General features: G+C 53.2%; 1 protein-coding gene across 1 annotated transcript; it reads right to left on the bottom strand.

Annotated features, from left to right (window-relative positions):
* Positions 1–207: 207 nt before the first annotated feature.
* Positions 208–16,854, bottom strand: LOC125626999 (repulsive guidance molecule A-like). Its single transcript, XM_048830647.2, has 3 exons — positions 16,608–16,854; positions 12,324–12,817; positions 208–1,990 (listed from the first exon to the last, which is right to left on the bottom strand). The coding sequence occupies exons 1-3, from the start codon at positions 16,726–16,728 to the stop codon at positions 1,322–1,324; spliced, it is 1,284 nt and encodes a 427-aa protein (XP_048686604.2). The 5' UTR covers positions 16,729–16,854; the 3' UTR covers positions 208–1,321.
* Positions 16,855–18,440: the final 1,586 nt, after the last annotated feature.

Raw genomic sequence — 18,440 nt, 5'->3', positions numbered from 1 at the left:
CAGGCTCCAAGCGTGGAGGCTGCTTCCTGCTGAGAAGGGAAGCTCTCACTCTGCCTTTCTTCTTATGCCATTTGTTGCAGAGGGCATTACATCTATGCCTTTATATTGCGGGACCAGCAGCCCTTGTACCTGAGCACATCGGGGATCAGGCTGCAGGCTCAGGCCATTTGACTCCTTCCCTGCATACAGGCAAGAGACCACTGACCCTTTAAAAAACAGCGGTTTAATGACAATTGAGGTTAAAATGCTATTAACAGCTGGTTGGGGGGAGGTTTATGAAGTCCACAAAGAACAGCTGCGTGGAGGAACACCAGTCGTACAGACATTTACAGGCTGGAGAGCACAAATCTACACATCTTAGCAGTGATAATAAGAGAAGCTGCTTCTTCAGGGTCAGCAGCTCCCAAATCCACAAAGGGTTCTATCTGGGCTTGGGCTAGCTGAAGCCACGGAGCGTGTGTCTGGGGTGGAGCAGGCTACGGGCATGAGCCATCGTGACCATTTCACAGGCTAGACAGTTCTGTGGGAGGAACAGCGCGAGAGTTCCCCCTGCCCCTTCCTACCCCAACCGGCAGCTTTCCTCAGGGGCACTGGAAAGCAGCCAGGTTTCAGGGCGTAGTTTCCTGAGGCACGTGGCTACCTGCAGAGAGGGCTTCTTAGTTTGCTTTGTTTCTACAGCCATCGCTCTGGATTTGGAGCGCAGAGGAAACAAGGGGCCACTCCCAGTAACAGCCCCAGCCGTGTAGTATCCCCGCCCAATTTGCTCATCATGGCACAGGGAAGCTGAGCACTTGGTAAGAACACCAAGTCAGCATGGGGTCAACCTAGGAGCACGGCAGCCATGAGTTGGCAGAGAAATCCCTCGAAGGGCCAGCAGTAGGGAAAGCTGGAGGAGGTTCTATCTGGAGGACGGGGTGGGGAAGGAATGAGGGGCCTTCTGCTCGCACATCAGTGACGGAGAAGGGGTCGGTAAGCAGGTGCTATGGATGGGGGCAGCATTTCCCTCGGAGCTGGCCAGTTGAGAGTCTGGCCAACCTCCTAAGCAGCAGCCCTGGCGAAGCAAGAGCCAATGCTGGTCCCCAACTCTTGCTCACAAGGCGGGGGGGCAGCTGTGGCTTATGGGCTTCAGTGGAGACCAGAATATCTGAGCAAGCCGCACTTCGCCTTCAGTTAGCAATGGAGAGTGGGAGTCAGCTGGACCAAGCAGGCCGGCTTGGTGGGAGGAGAATTTGGACCCTCCACTCTGCTCCAAGGCTGGGAGGTACCAGGGGCTTCTCTCTTCCTATACTGGGGCCCAATATTGGCAAAAGATCCACACTCATTAGCAGCACCAGAGCAGCTTTAGGAAGGCAAGACCGCACCAGACTAACGAGGCAGCGGGCTGCCCAGGCTCCGGAGCACCAGTGGCCACGTTAATAGCCTTGGACACAGTATGCAACTTGAGTCTGCTGGGGTACAGCGCCTTCAAGTCTTCCAAGGCCCCGTAAGCAGCCATGGAGAACTCGGGGTCCCCCGTGGTGAGCAGGTCAAAGACGCAGGACTGGAAATACACGTCCTCCACCTGCAGGATGTGGCGACACTGCTCGGTGGCCATCTCCACCGTGTAGGCCCGTCGAGAGCTGGGCCAGAGCGGGCTAGAGCTCGCCAGGCTCAGCCTGTGCTCCTGGATCAGCTCGTTCTTCGGGCAGCCATGCAGACAGAGCTGGAGGCCGGCGCTCTCCTCCGAGAGGTTCAGGGTCTCCTCCGGCACACGGATGGCGAAGGTGAGGTAGCGGCCCACTTGGCGGATGATGACGGTGCTGCCAATGTAGTTGGCCTGGATTTCCACCTGGCCGGCGTCCGGCTTCTCCAGGATGCGCAGGCTGCTGGCTCCCTCCTGCCACCCTCCGGTTCTTGTGCCATCACTGAACGCCAGCGGTAGGTCCTCTGTGGTCGCCTGATAAACCTTCTGCTCCGTACAGCCCTGGTAACTCTTAAAGATCAGCGTGATCTGCAGAGGAGACGGAAAGCAATGAGATCAGCCTGGTGAAAACGCAGCCTGGTCCCCACCTCCCACTGCAGCTATGTCCACTAGGGAAAGGCACCGGGCGATGTGGCAGCTCATAATAAGGCTTCGGGCATAGGCACTGACTCCATGGGTGCTCCGGGGCTGGAGCACCCACGGGGAAAACATAGTGGGTGCTCAGCCCCCACCGGTGGGCCCCATCAATCAGCTCCTCCCTCTCCCCCACCCCAGTGCCTCCCACCCGACGAGGATCAGGGAGCTGGGGCCAGGAGCAGGGTCACGGCTCTGGGAAGGGGGTACGTGGACAGGGGTAAGGGGGCCGAGGCTGGGCGCAGAGCCCTGGGTGCAGCGCTATTAGGGGGGACACTGGGCACGGGGCTGGCAGCAGGAGCCAGCAGCTGGGGCCGGGGCCAGGAATGGACCTGGGTGGCACTCCCTTCCCGCCCCCCCATGGGGCCTGGCCTGGTCCCCAGCTGTGCGGCGCCCCACACTTTGGGGACCTCTGCCCTAAGCCATCTGTTCTCTACTTCCCAGTGACACATTCCACTAGAGCTGAAGCTTGCCCCCCCCCACTGTGCTCTAAAAGCCATAGGGGTGGATCGTGAGGAACCCAGGGCCCCCAGAATATCTATTCTGCTCGAGACACCTTGGCTCAAGTCGCTTCAAACCTGGCAGCCGGATTGCTGAGGCCACTGGGCCCAGAACTACTTATTTCCGCACACAACCTTAAAGACCCGCTCGTAGCTGCAGCTCTCCTCCGGGCACCACAACCCTCCGCTGGCACATCCAGCTGCCAGGACAGGGTTCTACCGAGCACAGCGAGTGCTAATAAATCACAAAGTTCATTGTTGCTTCTAACTCCGACCTCGTCTGCCGTCAGAGCCGACGTCACTTTTGGTAACCGGCGGGATGTCAACCTGACGAGTCTCTGGGCCGGCAGATGTCCCCACGGCCTCAAGCGTGTTCACAACGGCTCACTCAGCAGAAGGGCTAAGTGCGGGCGGAGGCTGACCCGAGCTGAGCTATCCCAGCCAACGTTGAGGTGTGGAGAGGGGAAGCTTCCCAGACTCTGCTGTGCCTCTTCTACGGTTAGAGACCGTCAGTGTCCAGTGAGGCCAGCCCCGAACTCACTAGGGACAGCAGTTGTTTCAAGGCTCCAGAACAGGTTTAAACTTAGGCAACAAGAGGCCGTCAGCACCGTGCCCTTGTCTGGCGGCAAGGGAAGCCAGGTGCCAGCCGGATACCTGCTACAGGACAGGATATTTGCCTTCATCTCTGAACAAGGCCTAGCACATGGGTAGAGCCCTTCATTTTCCGTTTTTATTTTATTTAATTTTTCTCGGGAATGGATCAGTGTTTATTATAAAACAGGTGAAAATCGGGGCAAAAAAATATTAATAATTTTTTCTGGGTAAATATTGGGGTTTATTTTAGATTAAGGCTTTGAATTCTGTTCATCAATGTGGTTTGCCACCTCTGTGTTTAAGAAAACAGTATTTCTCTAACCCCCAACTAAAACTTTTCATTTGAATAAACAGTTTACTGCAGTAGACTTAGGCCATGTCTACACTACAAAGTTAAGTTGACTTTATGGAAGTTGACATTAAGCCTCCGACTGAAGCAAGTCGATCTTGCTTGTCCACACCATGCTCATTGTGGCGGCAGAGTGCATCCTCACTAGCAGGGCCTGCATCAATGCCCGGAGCAGTGCACTGTGGGTAGCTAATCCTCAGGGCACATAGCCAAGGGGAATTTTGGGTTGGGCTTGCAATGCCTTATGGGACCAAAACATTGGCACGGGTGGTTAGGGGAACAGGGCGTTAACCTCCCGTGACGCACTTACCTCCCTCCCTCCCTGAAATCAATGGCAAACAATCGAGCCTTTTTCATAAGGCTGGGTTAGCTGCGTGGACGCCCTAGCACGAGAAACATGGACCCCGCTGAGCTGTACTCCGTTGTTCTGAGCATTACAAACATCTCGCGCCTTATCCTGCAGTATTTACACAGCTGATACAAGAGCTGCCACATGGCACAATGTGATGCCACCCTGCTGGAAGACACAGAGCAAAGCAATTCACAGTTGCTGGTGACAGTCAAGCATCACCTTGACACGGTTGAGCACCGTTTCTGGGCCTGGGAAACGAGCACTGACTGGTGGGACTGCATCGTTATGCAGCTATGGGATGACGAGCACTGGCTGCAGAACTTTTGAATGCGTAAGGCCACTTTCCAGGAACCGGGTGAAGAGCGTTCCCCGGCCCTGAAGTGCAGCAACAGTAAAATAAAAGCTGCTCTGACAGCGGAGAAGCGCGTGGTGATAGCTCTGGGGTAGCAGTCTGGCCTTGCAAGCTTCCAGTCAGTGGGGACCCAATTTGGAGTGAGTAAATCTAACATGGGATCTGTTGTGATCCAAGTTTGCAGGGCCATTAACAGACTTCTTCTAAGAAGGGTAGTGATTCTGGGCAACGTGCAGGACATAGTGGATGGTTTTGTCTCGCTGGGGTTCCCTAACTGCGGTGGGGCAATAGAATGCATATCCCTATCTTGGCACCAGACCACCTTGCCAAAGAGTACATAAACTAAAAGGGGTACTTCTCAAGGGTATTGCAAGCGCTAGTGGATCACAGGGGCTGTTTCACCGACATCAACATGGGAACTCAGGTCTGTTCAGAAAGCTGCAAGCAGGGACTTTCTTTCCAGACTGAAAAATAACCATTGGTGATGTTGAAATGCCAATCGTGATCCTAGCAGACCCAGCCTGCTCCTATGGCTCGCAAAGCTGTACTGCTGTACTGTACTGTTCAGCAGCCTGAACAGCAGTAAGGACCAGTTCGACCATAGGCTGAGCAAGTGCAGAATGGTGGTGGAATGTACCTTTGGACATTTAAAAGGTCGCTGGTGCTGTTTGCTTACTAGGTTAGACCTCAGTGAAAGCAGTATCCCCATTGTTATTGCTGTCTGCTGTGTGCTCCACAATATCTGTGAAACAAAGGGAGAAAAGTTTCCGCTACGGTGGGGGGGTTGAGACAGATCACCTGGCAGCCAATTTTGAACAGTCAGAAACCAGGGCAAAAAGAACACATTGAGGAGCTCTGTGTCTCCATGAGGCTTTGAAAACTAGTTTCAGCAATAAGCCAGAGTAATGTAACACTTATCTGTGTTGTTCCCTACCAAGCTGTCCCCTTCCTTGCATTTTCTCCCCTGAAAACTCCACCCTCACCAACCACCATGTGTTGAATGAATAAAGAGCCTTTTCTCCTCCATCTGTTAAGTTTTATTATGCACACAAGCACACAGAGACAGCAAAGAAAAGTAAGATAACCTGGGGGCAAAAGGGCTGATAACACTGTGGGGGGAGAAACAAGGAAAGCTTGCTTACAGATGCACTGCAATAACAATTAAAGGTGTAGGAATGGGCATCTTCTGGTCCTTGTACCCTCTGGTGTTGAGTGCAAGGGATACAGAACACACCCTGCCCCCCCCCCCCACACACACACCTAATAGGACTTTTGGGGGAGGAGGATGTAGAACTGGGCGATGAGGGCAGCAGGTTCAGCATTGGCTGCAGCAGGACTCTTGCATCCAGCTGCCTTTCATGAACCTCAACCAGACGCCTCAACATGTCTAACTGCTCATTCATAATCCGCAGCATCTCTTCCTGCATCCTCTCCTGTCCTCCCTGTCCAGCTCCATGTTCTCGGACAGTGCAACCCTCCATGCTCTAAGTGCCATCTTCTCACTCTCAGAGGCGCGCGTTAACGCATTGAACACGTCCTCCTGAGTTTTTTTCCGCCTTCTAATCTGGGAAAGTCTCTGTCCCAGTGTGGAGGATGCGCCGACGGACTAGGTTTCTGCTGCAAAGCACAAGGGTAACATTGACGGTGCTTACATAGTTTCTGGTGCAAGGTAAACTTTTTTGGTTTTGTTTTTAAATAAAAAACCACCCCTCAATGCACTTCACTGCAAGCCACAACGTAATCGCAACCGCTGGCTATTGCAAGTGTTGGTTCGCTGCTCCAGCTAGGGTGAGTAAGGCCACGAGGCACGGGCGAGAGGCTTTGTGCTACTGCTTTTGTGAAGATATCCTTGGAATCACAGGTTGGAACTTGAGAAAAGCCCCCTTTCCCTTAGCAACCTGGATGGTGCTTGAGGACAGGCACCAGGGTAAAGCCCCCCCAAATAGTTTGGTTTTTTTTTTACAAAAGCAGCACCCGGTTGAGGGGGGAAGGGAGACAAACAAGAAGCTGCCACCCCTACCCCCTTTCTTTTTCCGCCCCAATTCTGCTTGTGATACACGGTGATCCCTTCCAATCACAACCACGGCACGTTTGGGAAAGTGTGGTGGTGTGACCCATATTTCACCAAACGGTGTGGATTACTTGCTGAATTATTTGCGGTTTAAGGGCTAGCATTGAAAGCTTCCCTTGTTTCCCATAGGTGACCCTATGCAATATCACTCTCCTGAGGGTAACAGAGGCAGCAAGGGAGCAGATGCTGCAAACATCTGGGTACAGACCTGGTCCGTATGCTGCAATGCTCTGTGTTGCAATGATGCCATCAGAGTGAATACTGGAGTGGCGCGGGAAAGCGTCCTACTGGGGTGAACAAAAAAAGGCAGCCCTTCCCAGAAACCTTCTGCAAAGGATTGCAGGGTACCTCTATGAAAGCTTCCTGGAGATCTCCATGGAGGATTCCCGGGCCATCCCCATGCACATAAACAGTCTGTTTCAGGGAGCACCCTCTGCGTAGCTGGAGTGGCCATCGATACCCATTACACCTACGTTTTTGTTCAGATTAAACATAAAATATAATAGCATGTAACCCCTACAGTTTGACTGGAAATGTGGCCTCACCAGAAATGCCTTTCCCAGCATCACACTCCACCGCCAACTGGTCCTGTGTAGGGTTGGGCTCCAGGGTTAAAAACAATTCTTGGCTGTCGGAGAGAATGGATCCTCTGCTTGCCTGCCTCACATTCTCCTCCTCCTCATCAACAATGTCCTCCTCGTTGTTGCTTGAGGTCGCCCAGGAGGTCTCCACGGGGCGTTTTGGGGTAGTGATGGGGTCGTTGCCGAGAATCGCATACAGCTCCTCATAGAAGTGGCATGTCTGTGGGGCAGAACCAGAATGGCTGTTCGCCTCCCTTGTCTTCTGGCATGCTTGCCGAAGGTCCTTTATTTTCACACGGTACTGCTGCCTGTCCCTGGTGTAGCCCTTCTCCCGCATGCCCCGCGTGATCTTGGCATAGATGTCAGCGTTTCTTCTGCTGGATCGGAGCTCTGCCTCCATTGACTCTTCTCCCCACACAGCGATAAGATCCACCACCTCCTGTGTGCTCCATGCTGGAGCGTGTTTGGGGCCTTGAGTCTCCATGATCAGCTGGGCTGGCGAGCTCTCCACACTGATCAAACAGGAAATGAACATTCAAAAGTTCCCGGGGCTTTAACAGGGGAGTGACTGTTTCCTGTGTAACGTGCAGTGGAGTTGAAAGTGCTCTCCACAGTGGTCACAGCGGAGCACTGTGGGACACCTCCTGGATGCCAATTAATTTGAATTACACAATGCCTTGTCTACACTATCCCCATGTCAACGTGTGGATGTCAAATCAAGCACTACGCCTCTCATGGAGGTGGAGTACAGAAGTCGACTTTACAGGCCACTTAGGTGGGCGGAAGGGACTCGGTAGTGTAGACACGTACATTATTAGATCCACTTAATGTGGCTTATGTCGACCTAAGTTTGTAGTGTAGACCAGACGTGTACTATTAGCCTATAAATATTTACATTTAATAATTGGGCCACACAATTTGCAGCGCATACACTCAACTTCATTCTTTTCCCATTTTTGTTTTTTTTAACTTTTGAATACTTCCTTGTGTTCTGAAATGTATTCTGAGACAGATTTTCATTTTCTTCCCATTTTAGTGTGTCAAATCTTTAAACCGTTATCTGCTAACAGCTTGAAATGTGTACATGGCGGGTGTGAGATTCATCAGTACATTCAGATGCGCACGCACTTCAGAGCTTGCGTGCGGGCCTGTTTATTGTGTGTATCTTCCAGACTAATACAGAGCCTCATTTCAACAGGCAGCTTTGCGTATACACACAGACTAATGTATTATCGTAATACAGATATCTCATGCAATGTATTGTATGTTCCTAATAAAACCAGTTATTTTTTATATTTAAAAGATACAAAAGTAGGGTGAAAATCAGAAAGAAAAAAGAATACTTTCTGTAAAGCCCGGATAAAAATCGCTTTAAACTGAAAACGAAGGGGCTTACACATGGGGAAGGCAGGTAAGGACAACAAGTGCCCTAAAGGCTTCAGCACGGCACACTGTTATCAAACTCCAGTCTACGCTAGTCGTTCTCAAGCTGGGGTGCCAAGCTGCTGCCCCCACCTCTTATTATTTGTGTCTCTGTAGCACCTAGGAATGCCAGCCATGGGCCAGGACCTTTCTGTGCTAGGCGCTGCACAAACAGAACAAACTGCCAGTCCTGTTCTGTTCATTCCCTCTGGGGCACCTGGCATTGGTCACTGCCGGAAGTCAGGATACTGGGCTGGATGGACCTTTGGTCTGACCCATTATGGCCGTTCTTATGTTCTTACTGTCCTGTCCCAAGGTGCTTACAATCTACCACAAGCCACTCTTCCTCCTGGTTCTAGACCCATCCACGCCTCATGGTTTCCAGGGACTTTGACCAACTAAACTAGAGAGAATCCTTCCTTCCTGTTACTCCAAGAAGCATTTTCTCTCTCCCTTTGTGGGGGGTGGAGGGCTTCTTTGGTGTCTGTTCATTCACCCATTACCAGCTGGGCAGCTGAAACAATCAGCAGAGGAGGGGATGTCAACCCACAGGAGGGCAGAAATAAGCAGTCTAGGAGATCGTGGGTGGGGGAGGTAGGTCATCCACAAAGGGAAATCAGTCCTTAAGGAACGGAAAGCCCTACCAGCACCATGAAGAACTGAGCAGCTGACATACAAAGATGGTGACTGTAATTAAGCCCTGCCGTGTAACTGGTTTATTTTCCCCCCTCACCTCCTTGCTACTGCCACGAAGTGCCCGTTCCCGGGGAGCCACGCCCTGCAGACGTGGCAGGGAAGATGGAGACTCAAGAATGAAGGGAAGGTGAGTTGGAAAGACGCAGTCCTCAGTGAGGCACCCGAGCACCACAGCCTTCCCCCAGCCTGACCACCTATCTAGCTGCCCGCCTCCAACAGCATTTGCTATGGAGCATGCCCTGACCTCCCCTCCTGTCCTACAACACCCGAGCGATTGTCTCCCCCGCTCGGCTGCTGGGTAAGCATTAACCTCGACAATTAAGACTCATCCTTTCTTTGTTGTGGTAGCCACAAGGAGACCGAACGTATCAGGGTCCACGCAGGGTGCTCTGCCCGTTAAAGCTGGACCCAGAATGCAGGCAGACGGCCCAGAGTCTAAATCATCCACCAAGAAGCTGAAGCACAGAAGGGGAAAAAAAACGGAAAGAAAAAAAACACCTCCCAGCTTCCCTCAACTGGAGAAGACCCAGGAGGAAACAGGAGGGTTGCCCCTCTGAGCGGGTGCCCGACACCAACTCTTCAATGTTGCGGCACTGGCAGGAGCCCCTGCAATGAGGGTGGAGAAGCAGCTGAGGTGGTGCCCAGGTGAGAGGTCGGAGCTGCAAAACAGAACAGAGGCCCCCAGGCTCTCAAGCTCAGCTGGGTAGCAGACACCTTCCTGAGACCAAAACACACCTCACCCCGGCAGCAGGAGACCCAAAGGGAGGTCAGGACGGAGGATGTGGGGGAGGCAGAGCAGAGTGGGACAAACAGAAGGCGGAAGCATCTGCAGAGTTCGCCTTTAATGAGTGCCAAAGAAGTAGCAGCAGTGGCCGTGGGCCGCAGCAGCAACAGGAAAGCAGGATGGGGCTGGAAGGGAATACAAACAGGAGAAGATCTGCTGAAAGGGAGGGAGAAACCAACCCCGGGTCGAGTGGCCAAGAAAAGCCAATGCCCTGAAAGAAGGGAAGGAAAGTGAGGGAAGTGGGCACGAGGGACTGAACAAGGAGGTGGTATCACACAGATAGCCACTGCGAGTGTCTCCGTGGCCAGGAGTTCTATGGCGGGACCAAAGGCACGCGAACAGGGGAGAGAAGCTCTTGGTTTGCTCTGTATGGCCAACAGAGGGGGGAAAATGGTGCACAGGCAGGATCAAACAGCTTGTTTTCCTGTCAGACAGGAGACCCCGGAAAGGTAGCGCGGCCTAGCAGACTGATCAAGGGGCTGGGAGCCAGGAGAGCTTCCCAGCTGTGTCTTGAGCTCTGCCCCGACCATCTCGTTCCCCAGCTGGCTAGTGACAGCTATTGCACTTCCAAAGATACAACCCTCTCTAACGCTTCACTCTGCTCAACCCGGCTACTGAAAACAGCTGGTCACCGACCAAACAGAGAACACCACAGAGGGGGCGGATAACGGCCTCCTTGCAAGCGCAGAGCAAAGGGAGCTGGAGAGGCCAGAAAGCTATGAAGCCCACAGACGCAGAGGAGCACAATTCCTAGGCTGCTGGTCTAGTCTGTGCAAAAGGCGACCCTTCCTGCATAAAGCTACCGACTCCTGACACACTAATGCAAGAAGGGGTAGAATGGCGCAGGGCCTCGGTGGATTGGAGATGGGGTATGGAGCCTTTAGGCCAGTGGTTCTCAACCAGATGTTCGGGGTCCCAGGGGAACCGTGAGCAGGTTCCAGGGGGTCCGCCAAGCAGGGACAGAGTTAGACTTGCTGGGGCCCAGGATAGAAAGCCAAAGCCCTGCCACCCAAGGCTGAAGCCCAGGGCCCTGAGCCTTGCCATGGGCTGAAGCAGAAGCCTGAGCAACTTAGCTTCATCAGACGCCCTGTGGCATGGAGCCACGGGCTACTGCCCTGCTTGCTGCCCCTTAATGCCAGCCCTGGCTTTTTATATGCAGAAAACCAGCTGCGGCACAGGTGGGCCGTGGAGTATTTAATCACATGTTGGGGCGGGGGCGCGGGTGGCCTCAGAAAGAAAAAGGTCGAGAACCCTATGGGTTCTAATCCCAAACTGGGGAGCAGAGTTTAGGTCGTTTCCATCAGATGTGTGCAGGGAACATGACCCAAGTGAATGGCTTTATTCCTAGAAAGCGGATTTGTCCATCACAAAACCCGCCGCTTCCCACACCCCAGTATTCACCATGGCCACAGCCCCTGGTGCTCATGCCTTAGATCATGCAGCAAGGCAGAGAAGCCTGCACGGCCAGGGAAAGATGCTTGCATGGCTAATGTTGGTGCTGTGCCCTTCCATCAGATCAAAGAGGGAACCTGTGGTGTGCCATGTTGTCAGGCCCATGCTACCCACATGCACGAGTTAACACTTCCAGAAGCAAGACGGGAGAATGTGGTTGTTGGGATTTTCATACTGAAGCTATGCTATCCCAGAGCAACAAGCAGAAACTGTTGTCGAAGCAGCTAGACAATCGCAGCAGTCACACACAGTGCTGGAGATGAAAGCCAGTTTTGATCAAGAAGGGATGTTAGCTGGGACACTGGAGTGAATCATACTTTGCCCTGAGCCCATCTCTCCTCTGGGGATCTCAAAGAGCTTCACAGAAGGAGTGTCTCAAATTAACTACAGGTTTCAGAGGAACAGCCGTGTTAGTCTGTATTCGCAAAAAGAAAAGGAGTACTTGTGGCACCTTAGAGACTAACCAATTTATTTGAGCATGAGCTTTCGTGAAATAAATTGGTTAGTCTCTAAGGTGCCACAAGTACTCCTTTTCAGATTAACTAGCCCACATTCACACCCCAAGTCAGGGCCCGAGCTGAGAGATCTAGAGATCTCAAAACAAAACTCAGTTGCAATCAGATTCACTTTTCCCATCCGTCACTTAAAACCCTGAAGTGAAGCCAGGCTTGCCTGAAGGTTTGGGAACCAGTCCTGAGTTTGTCGCAAAACTCGGCAGGTTTGGGGCGCTTACATACGGAAGGTTTGCACAGCTCTGTTATGGAGGCAGGCCCTCACCATCCCACGGGGCCCAAGGACACCAGCTGAACCTTTAATGCAGTCCTGTAATTACGGAAGACCATGGTAACATGACAGACCTGCGAGAAAGGTACAGAACAAACACACAATTCTAAGCCCCCATCTAGCAGAGGCTGTTTCTCAAGTACACGCTCTGAAATTCACTTCCTCCAATGACCACAAGGGGGTAGCAGATGACCACAGCAACTTAGTCCCTCCTAACACAAGCTAAAGGAGAAGGGTGGGGAGTTGGGGGGCTGGTTGGTTTGTTTGTTTGTTTAAAAAGTGGTCTGATTACCTTGCTGGTGGCAGTGGCACTGGATCCCAGAACAACTGGGACGTTGGTGACCTGGACTGACAGGTACTGATTGTCTATTAGCGGCCAAGCTCCCTCCACTTTACACGTCTGAAACTCATCTTTAAAGGTCCTTAAATGAGGATCCCCAAATAATCCACAGTGGGCAAATTTCTTCTGAAAGCCAGATCTGCTCTCATAGCTGCAGAGCTCTGAAACCAGAGGGTCCGGTGTGCCAGGGGCGTTCGCTGAGGAGGTCGGCCCGTCGCTGGAGCAGTTGTACTGCGTAAAGAGTTCCTTGATCCGGAAGACGGCCGAGTGATACACCAGGTCTCCCCGGCAGGATTTGGCTGTCTTTCTGGTGCACACCGAATACGCCCGCAAGGCAATGCAGTAATCCACGTCCAGCGGTGTCTCCTCTGGCAAGGCATGGTTAGGAGATGTGGAAGCCACGTAGTCTGCATTACAGCGCTGGATTCGGCACTGCTGGCAACGCACTGCAAGGAGAAAAGGTCATTCTGATCAACAGCAAGCAGCTGATGGGTGTCAACGATCCACCCGCTAACTAGCAACTAGAGATCTAAGGTCTGCCCTAAGCACAAGTCATATAAAGACGGATCCTTCCCTCCTCCCGACACTGCAATGAAAGCTCCTATCCAGGGGCTTAAAACAGAAGTCCTATAGGTAGAGAAAACACAGAAGCCAAACTCTTCATGACAGCTTTACGGAGATATAGATGCTGCCTACCGGCTCTTGTGACCCATCAACGCCGGTACTGCTTTGCACTTAAGACAGCGCGCCATCTCCAAAGCACTTTACCAACCTCAGCCATCACAGTACTCCTGAGACAGACAAGGACTAAGTCAAGAGTTAAGTGTCACCAGCATTTTCTTATGTTTTTTATTAAATAACCTGCCCCCCCCCCCAAGGTGGGACAGAGCAAAAAACATACTACAAACATACATAAGACAGCATCAGGCAATGCAATGCAATGACTTGCATTCACTTTTCATATACATACTATACAAAAGTGGCAAAACTATCACTGAAATTTACCAGCCAAGTCACAAGATTGACTGCTTGCTTTTGCCATTATGAAGAGAAAGAAAATAAATCAGGGTTTACTTGCTATTCAAAATAAAGTTCCACGCCTCAAGTGAACAGAATTTTGAAAGGCTGGTTTATATCCACCCACATTTCGTCAAGCCTGTAACGATCTTCAAGGCGGCTAGACTACTGTTATTCTTCCTACATATATTCAGAAATATCACTGCACTGTGTGTGTGTTGTGTTCTTATACACACAATGCTCCGCTGTTTGCTACCCTGAATCAGCACTCAAATGTTAAAGGACAAAATGTGAGTTATTAAATTCATCCAGTATCCTCCCTGGAGGCAGATATCAGCAATGCAGCAATTTTAGACCCAGCATGCAAATCTGTACTGATTAGCTGCAGATCTTAAACACACAATATCCACCTCCCTGGAAGCATCTCACAGCCGTGTGTGAACACACTGCTGTCACAGATTTAGCTAAGTTTTACATTAAGGCACAAAACAGCTCTCCCTCCAACTCAGGGAAAAGAAGAAAAGTTACTTTCTTTAGCTATACTTTCTATACTCTCAGGGAAAAGTTACTTTCTATAGGCTTCTCGGCAATTAGAATCAAGAACTGTGGATGGAATATGGGAGTTCAGATTCCCGAGTTCTGTTCCCAATTCTGCCACCATCTTGTCTGCTCGGGGGGGAAGGAATCACTCAGGCTGAAGTTTTTAAAATCACCCACTCATTTTGGATGCCCAATTGGAGCCTGACTTTCCGAAATGCTGAGCACCCATAACTTCCAACGAACTCAGTAACAGCACTGGGTGCTCAGCATCTCAGATGTCAGGCCCTAGGCATCTCCTCGGAGCACCCAAGAACTGATGCACCCAAAATTAGTGCACATTTGATATTTTTGACCTTTGCCTCCATCTGTAAAATAGGGATAATTATCCACCTTCCTAAGGGCTCTGAGCCACATGCGAAGTCTGCTAGGAGCGAACGTGCGTCATTCACTGCATTCCCCACCTAAGTCTGCCTCGTTTGCACTTTGATGGCTTCGCGCAAGCACAATTAATTGTATTTTAAAGACTCTGCTCAGCATATTGTGCTGTTTTTTGCTTAAAAGCCAATACTAAAGAGAGACGCTTCATTCCAATGGCCTAGGGATTTTCATAGGTACAGCAACGGGTGAAACAGCTGACGTCTATTAAAACTACAAGTTCATAGATAGAACCACAAAGATACAATGACCTCTGTTTCCCCCTCTCACTTTAGGTTTAAACCACATCTTAATGCTTTGTAAAGAACAAAGTTAGTACATCTTACACATACACAGCCCCTTTGTGGGGTAAATTCATTGCAGGGTGGAGGGCTCAAATGAAGCCCCAGCTCTCTTTCCGCATCATTAGTCTTCACGCAGGGTGCAAGAGTGTCTTGTGCAAACCCTCTACCTACTGGGCTGTATTTCATGTTTAGTTAGCAGAAATCCCCTGGGACAGCAGGAGCTATCAGGCGGATCATTCCTCTGCCCACCAGGAATGGCAGTGCCCACACGCCCATGGGCAACAGAATTGGGCCCAGAAGCAGGGAAGGCTGGGAAAGTCCTGGCCTCCCAGTTGGACCTTCAAGCCCCAGGAGGTTTTATTGGTTAGTGCCTTGGGGTCCGGAGAAGCAGGCAGTGGCGAAGACAGCGCTGTGCAGCCCCTGCCAGGGAAGGGGGTCCCCAGCCCAGGGGATGGAGAGGGAGCTGACCCAGCCCTCCTTGGGCCGCTGTCCCTGGCTGGCCCGCCGGCAGCAGAAAGGCGCCTCTGTGCTCCAGGCAGCCGCCTTGTTTGCTTTGGCAGGAGCTGCACGTTCGCGCCTCATAGAAAAACAAACCTCCCAGAAAAGGCTCATCCACCCCCACAACACGCCCCCCAACTAAGCTGAGCATCCAGGCTTCTCCTCAGCACACCCCACAGAGGGGTCCCCAACTCAGGCACACCCTGAAGCCCCCCCATACTGTCCCCCAATAAGGCATGTGTTTTGGGACCGCACTCCCCCTTCCAACCATGTTCCACCACCAAGGGGGGCCCGGAAGAGATCCCAGCTCCCAGACAGCAGGGTCCCCAAAAGAGGCACCTCTCCCACCAGGCATGTGCTCTGGGCTCTCCCTTTCCCCCATGGGGGCCCCTCAGCCAAGGCACGTGTTCGGGTGCTCCCTGCAGCCCCTCAAATGAGACACCTGCCTGGGTACCCCCTGACCCAAGGCATGAGCACCCCCAGTTCCCAGGAACACCCCCAGCCCATCTCCAGCTGCTCCCGTCAGCTGACTCTCCCCAGCCCCTCCCCTGAGTTTCCATTCCAGTTCCGACCCCCTCCTTTCTAGCTCAGCTCCCCTCCAGTTACCCAGCCCCTTCCCCTCGCTGCCCCAGTCCAGCTCCCCCCTTCCCTCCAGCATCCCCAGTCCGGCTCCCCCTTTCTCTCCTCCACCTGCTCCAGTCCAGCCCCACAACCAGCTTCCCTGGTCCATCTCCCCCATTCCCCCAATCCAGCTCCCCTCAGTCCAGCTCCCCCCACCCCCACCCCAGCCTCCCCTGCCCAGGTCCTGCTTTCCCTCCCTCCACCTGCCCCAGTCCAGCTCCCCCCCAGCATCCCCAAGCCAGCCCCCCACCGCCCCACAGCATCCCCGGTCTGGCTGCCCCCTCCCCAGGCCGAGTCCCCCAGCATCCCCAGTCCAGCTCCCCCTACCCCCCAGCATCCCCTGCCCGGGTCCCGCTTTCCCTCCCTCCACCTGCCCCAGTCCAGCTCCCCCCCAGCATCCCCAAGCCAGCCCCCCACCGCCCCGCAGCATCCCCGGTCTGGCTGCCCCCTCCCCAGGCCGAGTCCCCCAGCATCCCCAGTCCAGCTCCCCCTACCCCCCAGCATCCCCTGCCCGGGTCCCGCTTTCCCTCCCTCCACCTGCCCCAGTCCAGCTCCCCCCCAGCATCCCCAAGCCAGCCCCCCACCGCCCCGCAGCATCCCCGGTCTGGCTGCCCCCTCCCCAGGCCGGGTCCCCCAGCATCCCCAGTCCAGCTCCCCGCACCATCCCCAGCCCGGGGCCCCCTTCCCACCTGCCCCGGTCCAGCATCCCCCAGCCCCAGTCCCGCTCCCCAGCTTCTCCAGCCCGGGTCCCCCCAGTGTCCCCGGTCCGGCTCGGCTCGGCTCGGCTCCCCTCCCACTGGCCCCGATCCAGCCCTGCTCCCCGGCCCGGCTCCCCCGCTACCTGCGGCCGGCGGGGCCAGGCACACGGACACCAGCAGCACCATGCTGAGCAGAGGCCGCCGCCGCGGCCCCCGGAGCCGCTCCACAGCCGCCGGGGGGAGGCTGCCTGGCCCCATAACCATCCAGCCATCGGCCCGGGAGCCTCCAGCTCCGAGCAGAGCTGCCCCGTCCGCCGGCCGGGGAGAGACTGCGGGGTCCGGCCGCCGCCTCCCTCACCCCAGCGCCGCCAAGGGAGCCGCAGAGGGAGACCGGCGATCTGCATCTTAATAAGGCTGCAGCCAATGGGAAGGCAGCCAGACCAGGCTAATCTGCATATTCATTATCCTGCCACCAATGGGCCCGAAAGCTCAGCCCCCAAATTCGTATAGTCAATTGCCTCCAACCGAGAGGGCAGCTCCAAATGTGAAGCTCCAGCAAATAGGGAAAGAGCCAGACCAAGCTAATCTGCATAACCATTAGCCTTTCACCAATGGGACAGTACCTAGGCCCAGCTGATCTGCATATTTATTACCATCCAGCCAATCCGATTCCACCTTGGCGGTCTTGTTTCACTCCGCTGTCCTTCAAGACACAGGGAGCTGGTATTGAGGGCAATGGGGAGGGGGCAGCTGCTGCAAGCCAGGTCTGATGAAGCTGGGGGGGGGGGGGGGAGGGGGAAAGGGATACACTTGGGGATGGGGCAAATATTTGCCTTAGGAGTTCACCAGGTGGCACCACATGGCATGTATTATAGTATTTTATCTGTGGGGTGAGGGACGGATACCTCCACATACAGGGGGCCTATTCCCCCATGACCCCTTACAGGGGCTTTCTCTCTCTCCCTCCCTCCCCACAACCCCCTCAGAAGGCTTTAGCCCATCCGAGTGGCACCCTACAAAACATAAGCCCCAAGGCCATGTTCCACTTACCCTTAGAATTATTGTAACCGGTCCCACATGGCCACCCCATCCTTAATAGGTCCCATATGGCCCAGTGATCGCCAAACTGGGAGTCAGGACTTCTGGGTTCTCTTCCGGACTCTGCCTGACTTGATGAGGCACTTAACCATTCTGTGCTTCAGTTTCCCCATTTTGTGGAAGCCACCATCAAGCTTGATTCATTTCTGTTTGTAAAAGTCCTGTGAGATTTACAAGGGACAGGTGCGGCAGACGGTCAGTGTTGTTGCCGTTCTTCTTTTAAAAAAGAATGGATTCCAGACCTCCCTCATCCTGTTCCCTGCCTCCCGCCCAAAAAGCTATTGCCAGCAACAAATCACGAACATGATCCAGGCGAATATAATTCTTTCCCCTTTGCCTACAGCTTCAGATCTCACTATGACCTTTCTGTCACCTCCAGGAGCGATTACAAGGAACTCCCTGCATTGGAGCAGTAGTGAAGCGGCTGGATGATTCCGATTATATTTTGCAGTGCTGCACAGTGGACTCACTGCCGATTCCAAGGCTAGGCAGGGGGAAAACCCACTCTCTGCGCTAGGGTCCCCCTTTGTGCTGCGTTTCACTTAGTGGTGGGGTTGTCTGGAGAGTTTCCATTTCTCTGTATTGCGGAAAGGAAGAAAACAGCCACATTTGAAGGCATTATGTTTAAGGTGGGAATGCAGGGAGCTTTCATTTCAGAGACAGCGGCCAATTAGAAATCTGGTCTCTAGGATCACCCACTCTGTTTCCACTCCAAGCTGTTAGGAAACCTGCTATAAATCGTGAGCATTCAGGTAGAATATGGTGTGTTTGTATATGCAGGTGTATGCAGTCAAACCTGCCCATGTAAAACTGTGCGATGTGTACAGAGGAAGCTGCTAAATACCTGCATGCACTTACACACATGCAAACACGGGCAT

The sequence above is a fragment of the Caretta caretta genome, chromosome 25, assembly GCF_965140235.1.
Source record: "Caretta caretta isolate rCarCar2 chromosome 25, rCarCar1.hap1, whole genome shotgun sequence".
NCBI lineage: Eukaryota > Metazoa > Chordata > Testudines > Cheloniidae > Caretta > Caretta caretta.
The sequence above is the reverse complement of the archived record's forward strand: the minus strand, read 5'-3'. Positions and strand labels throughout refer to the sequence as shown.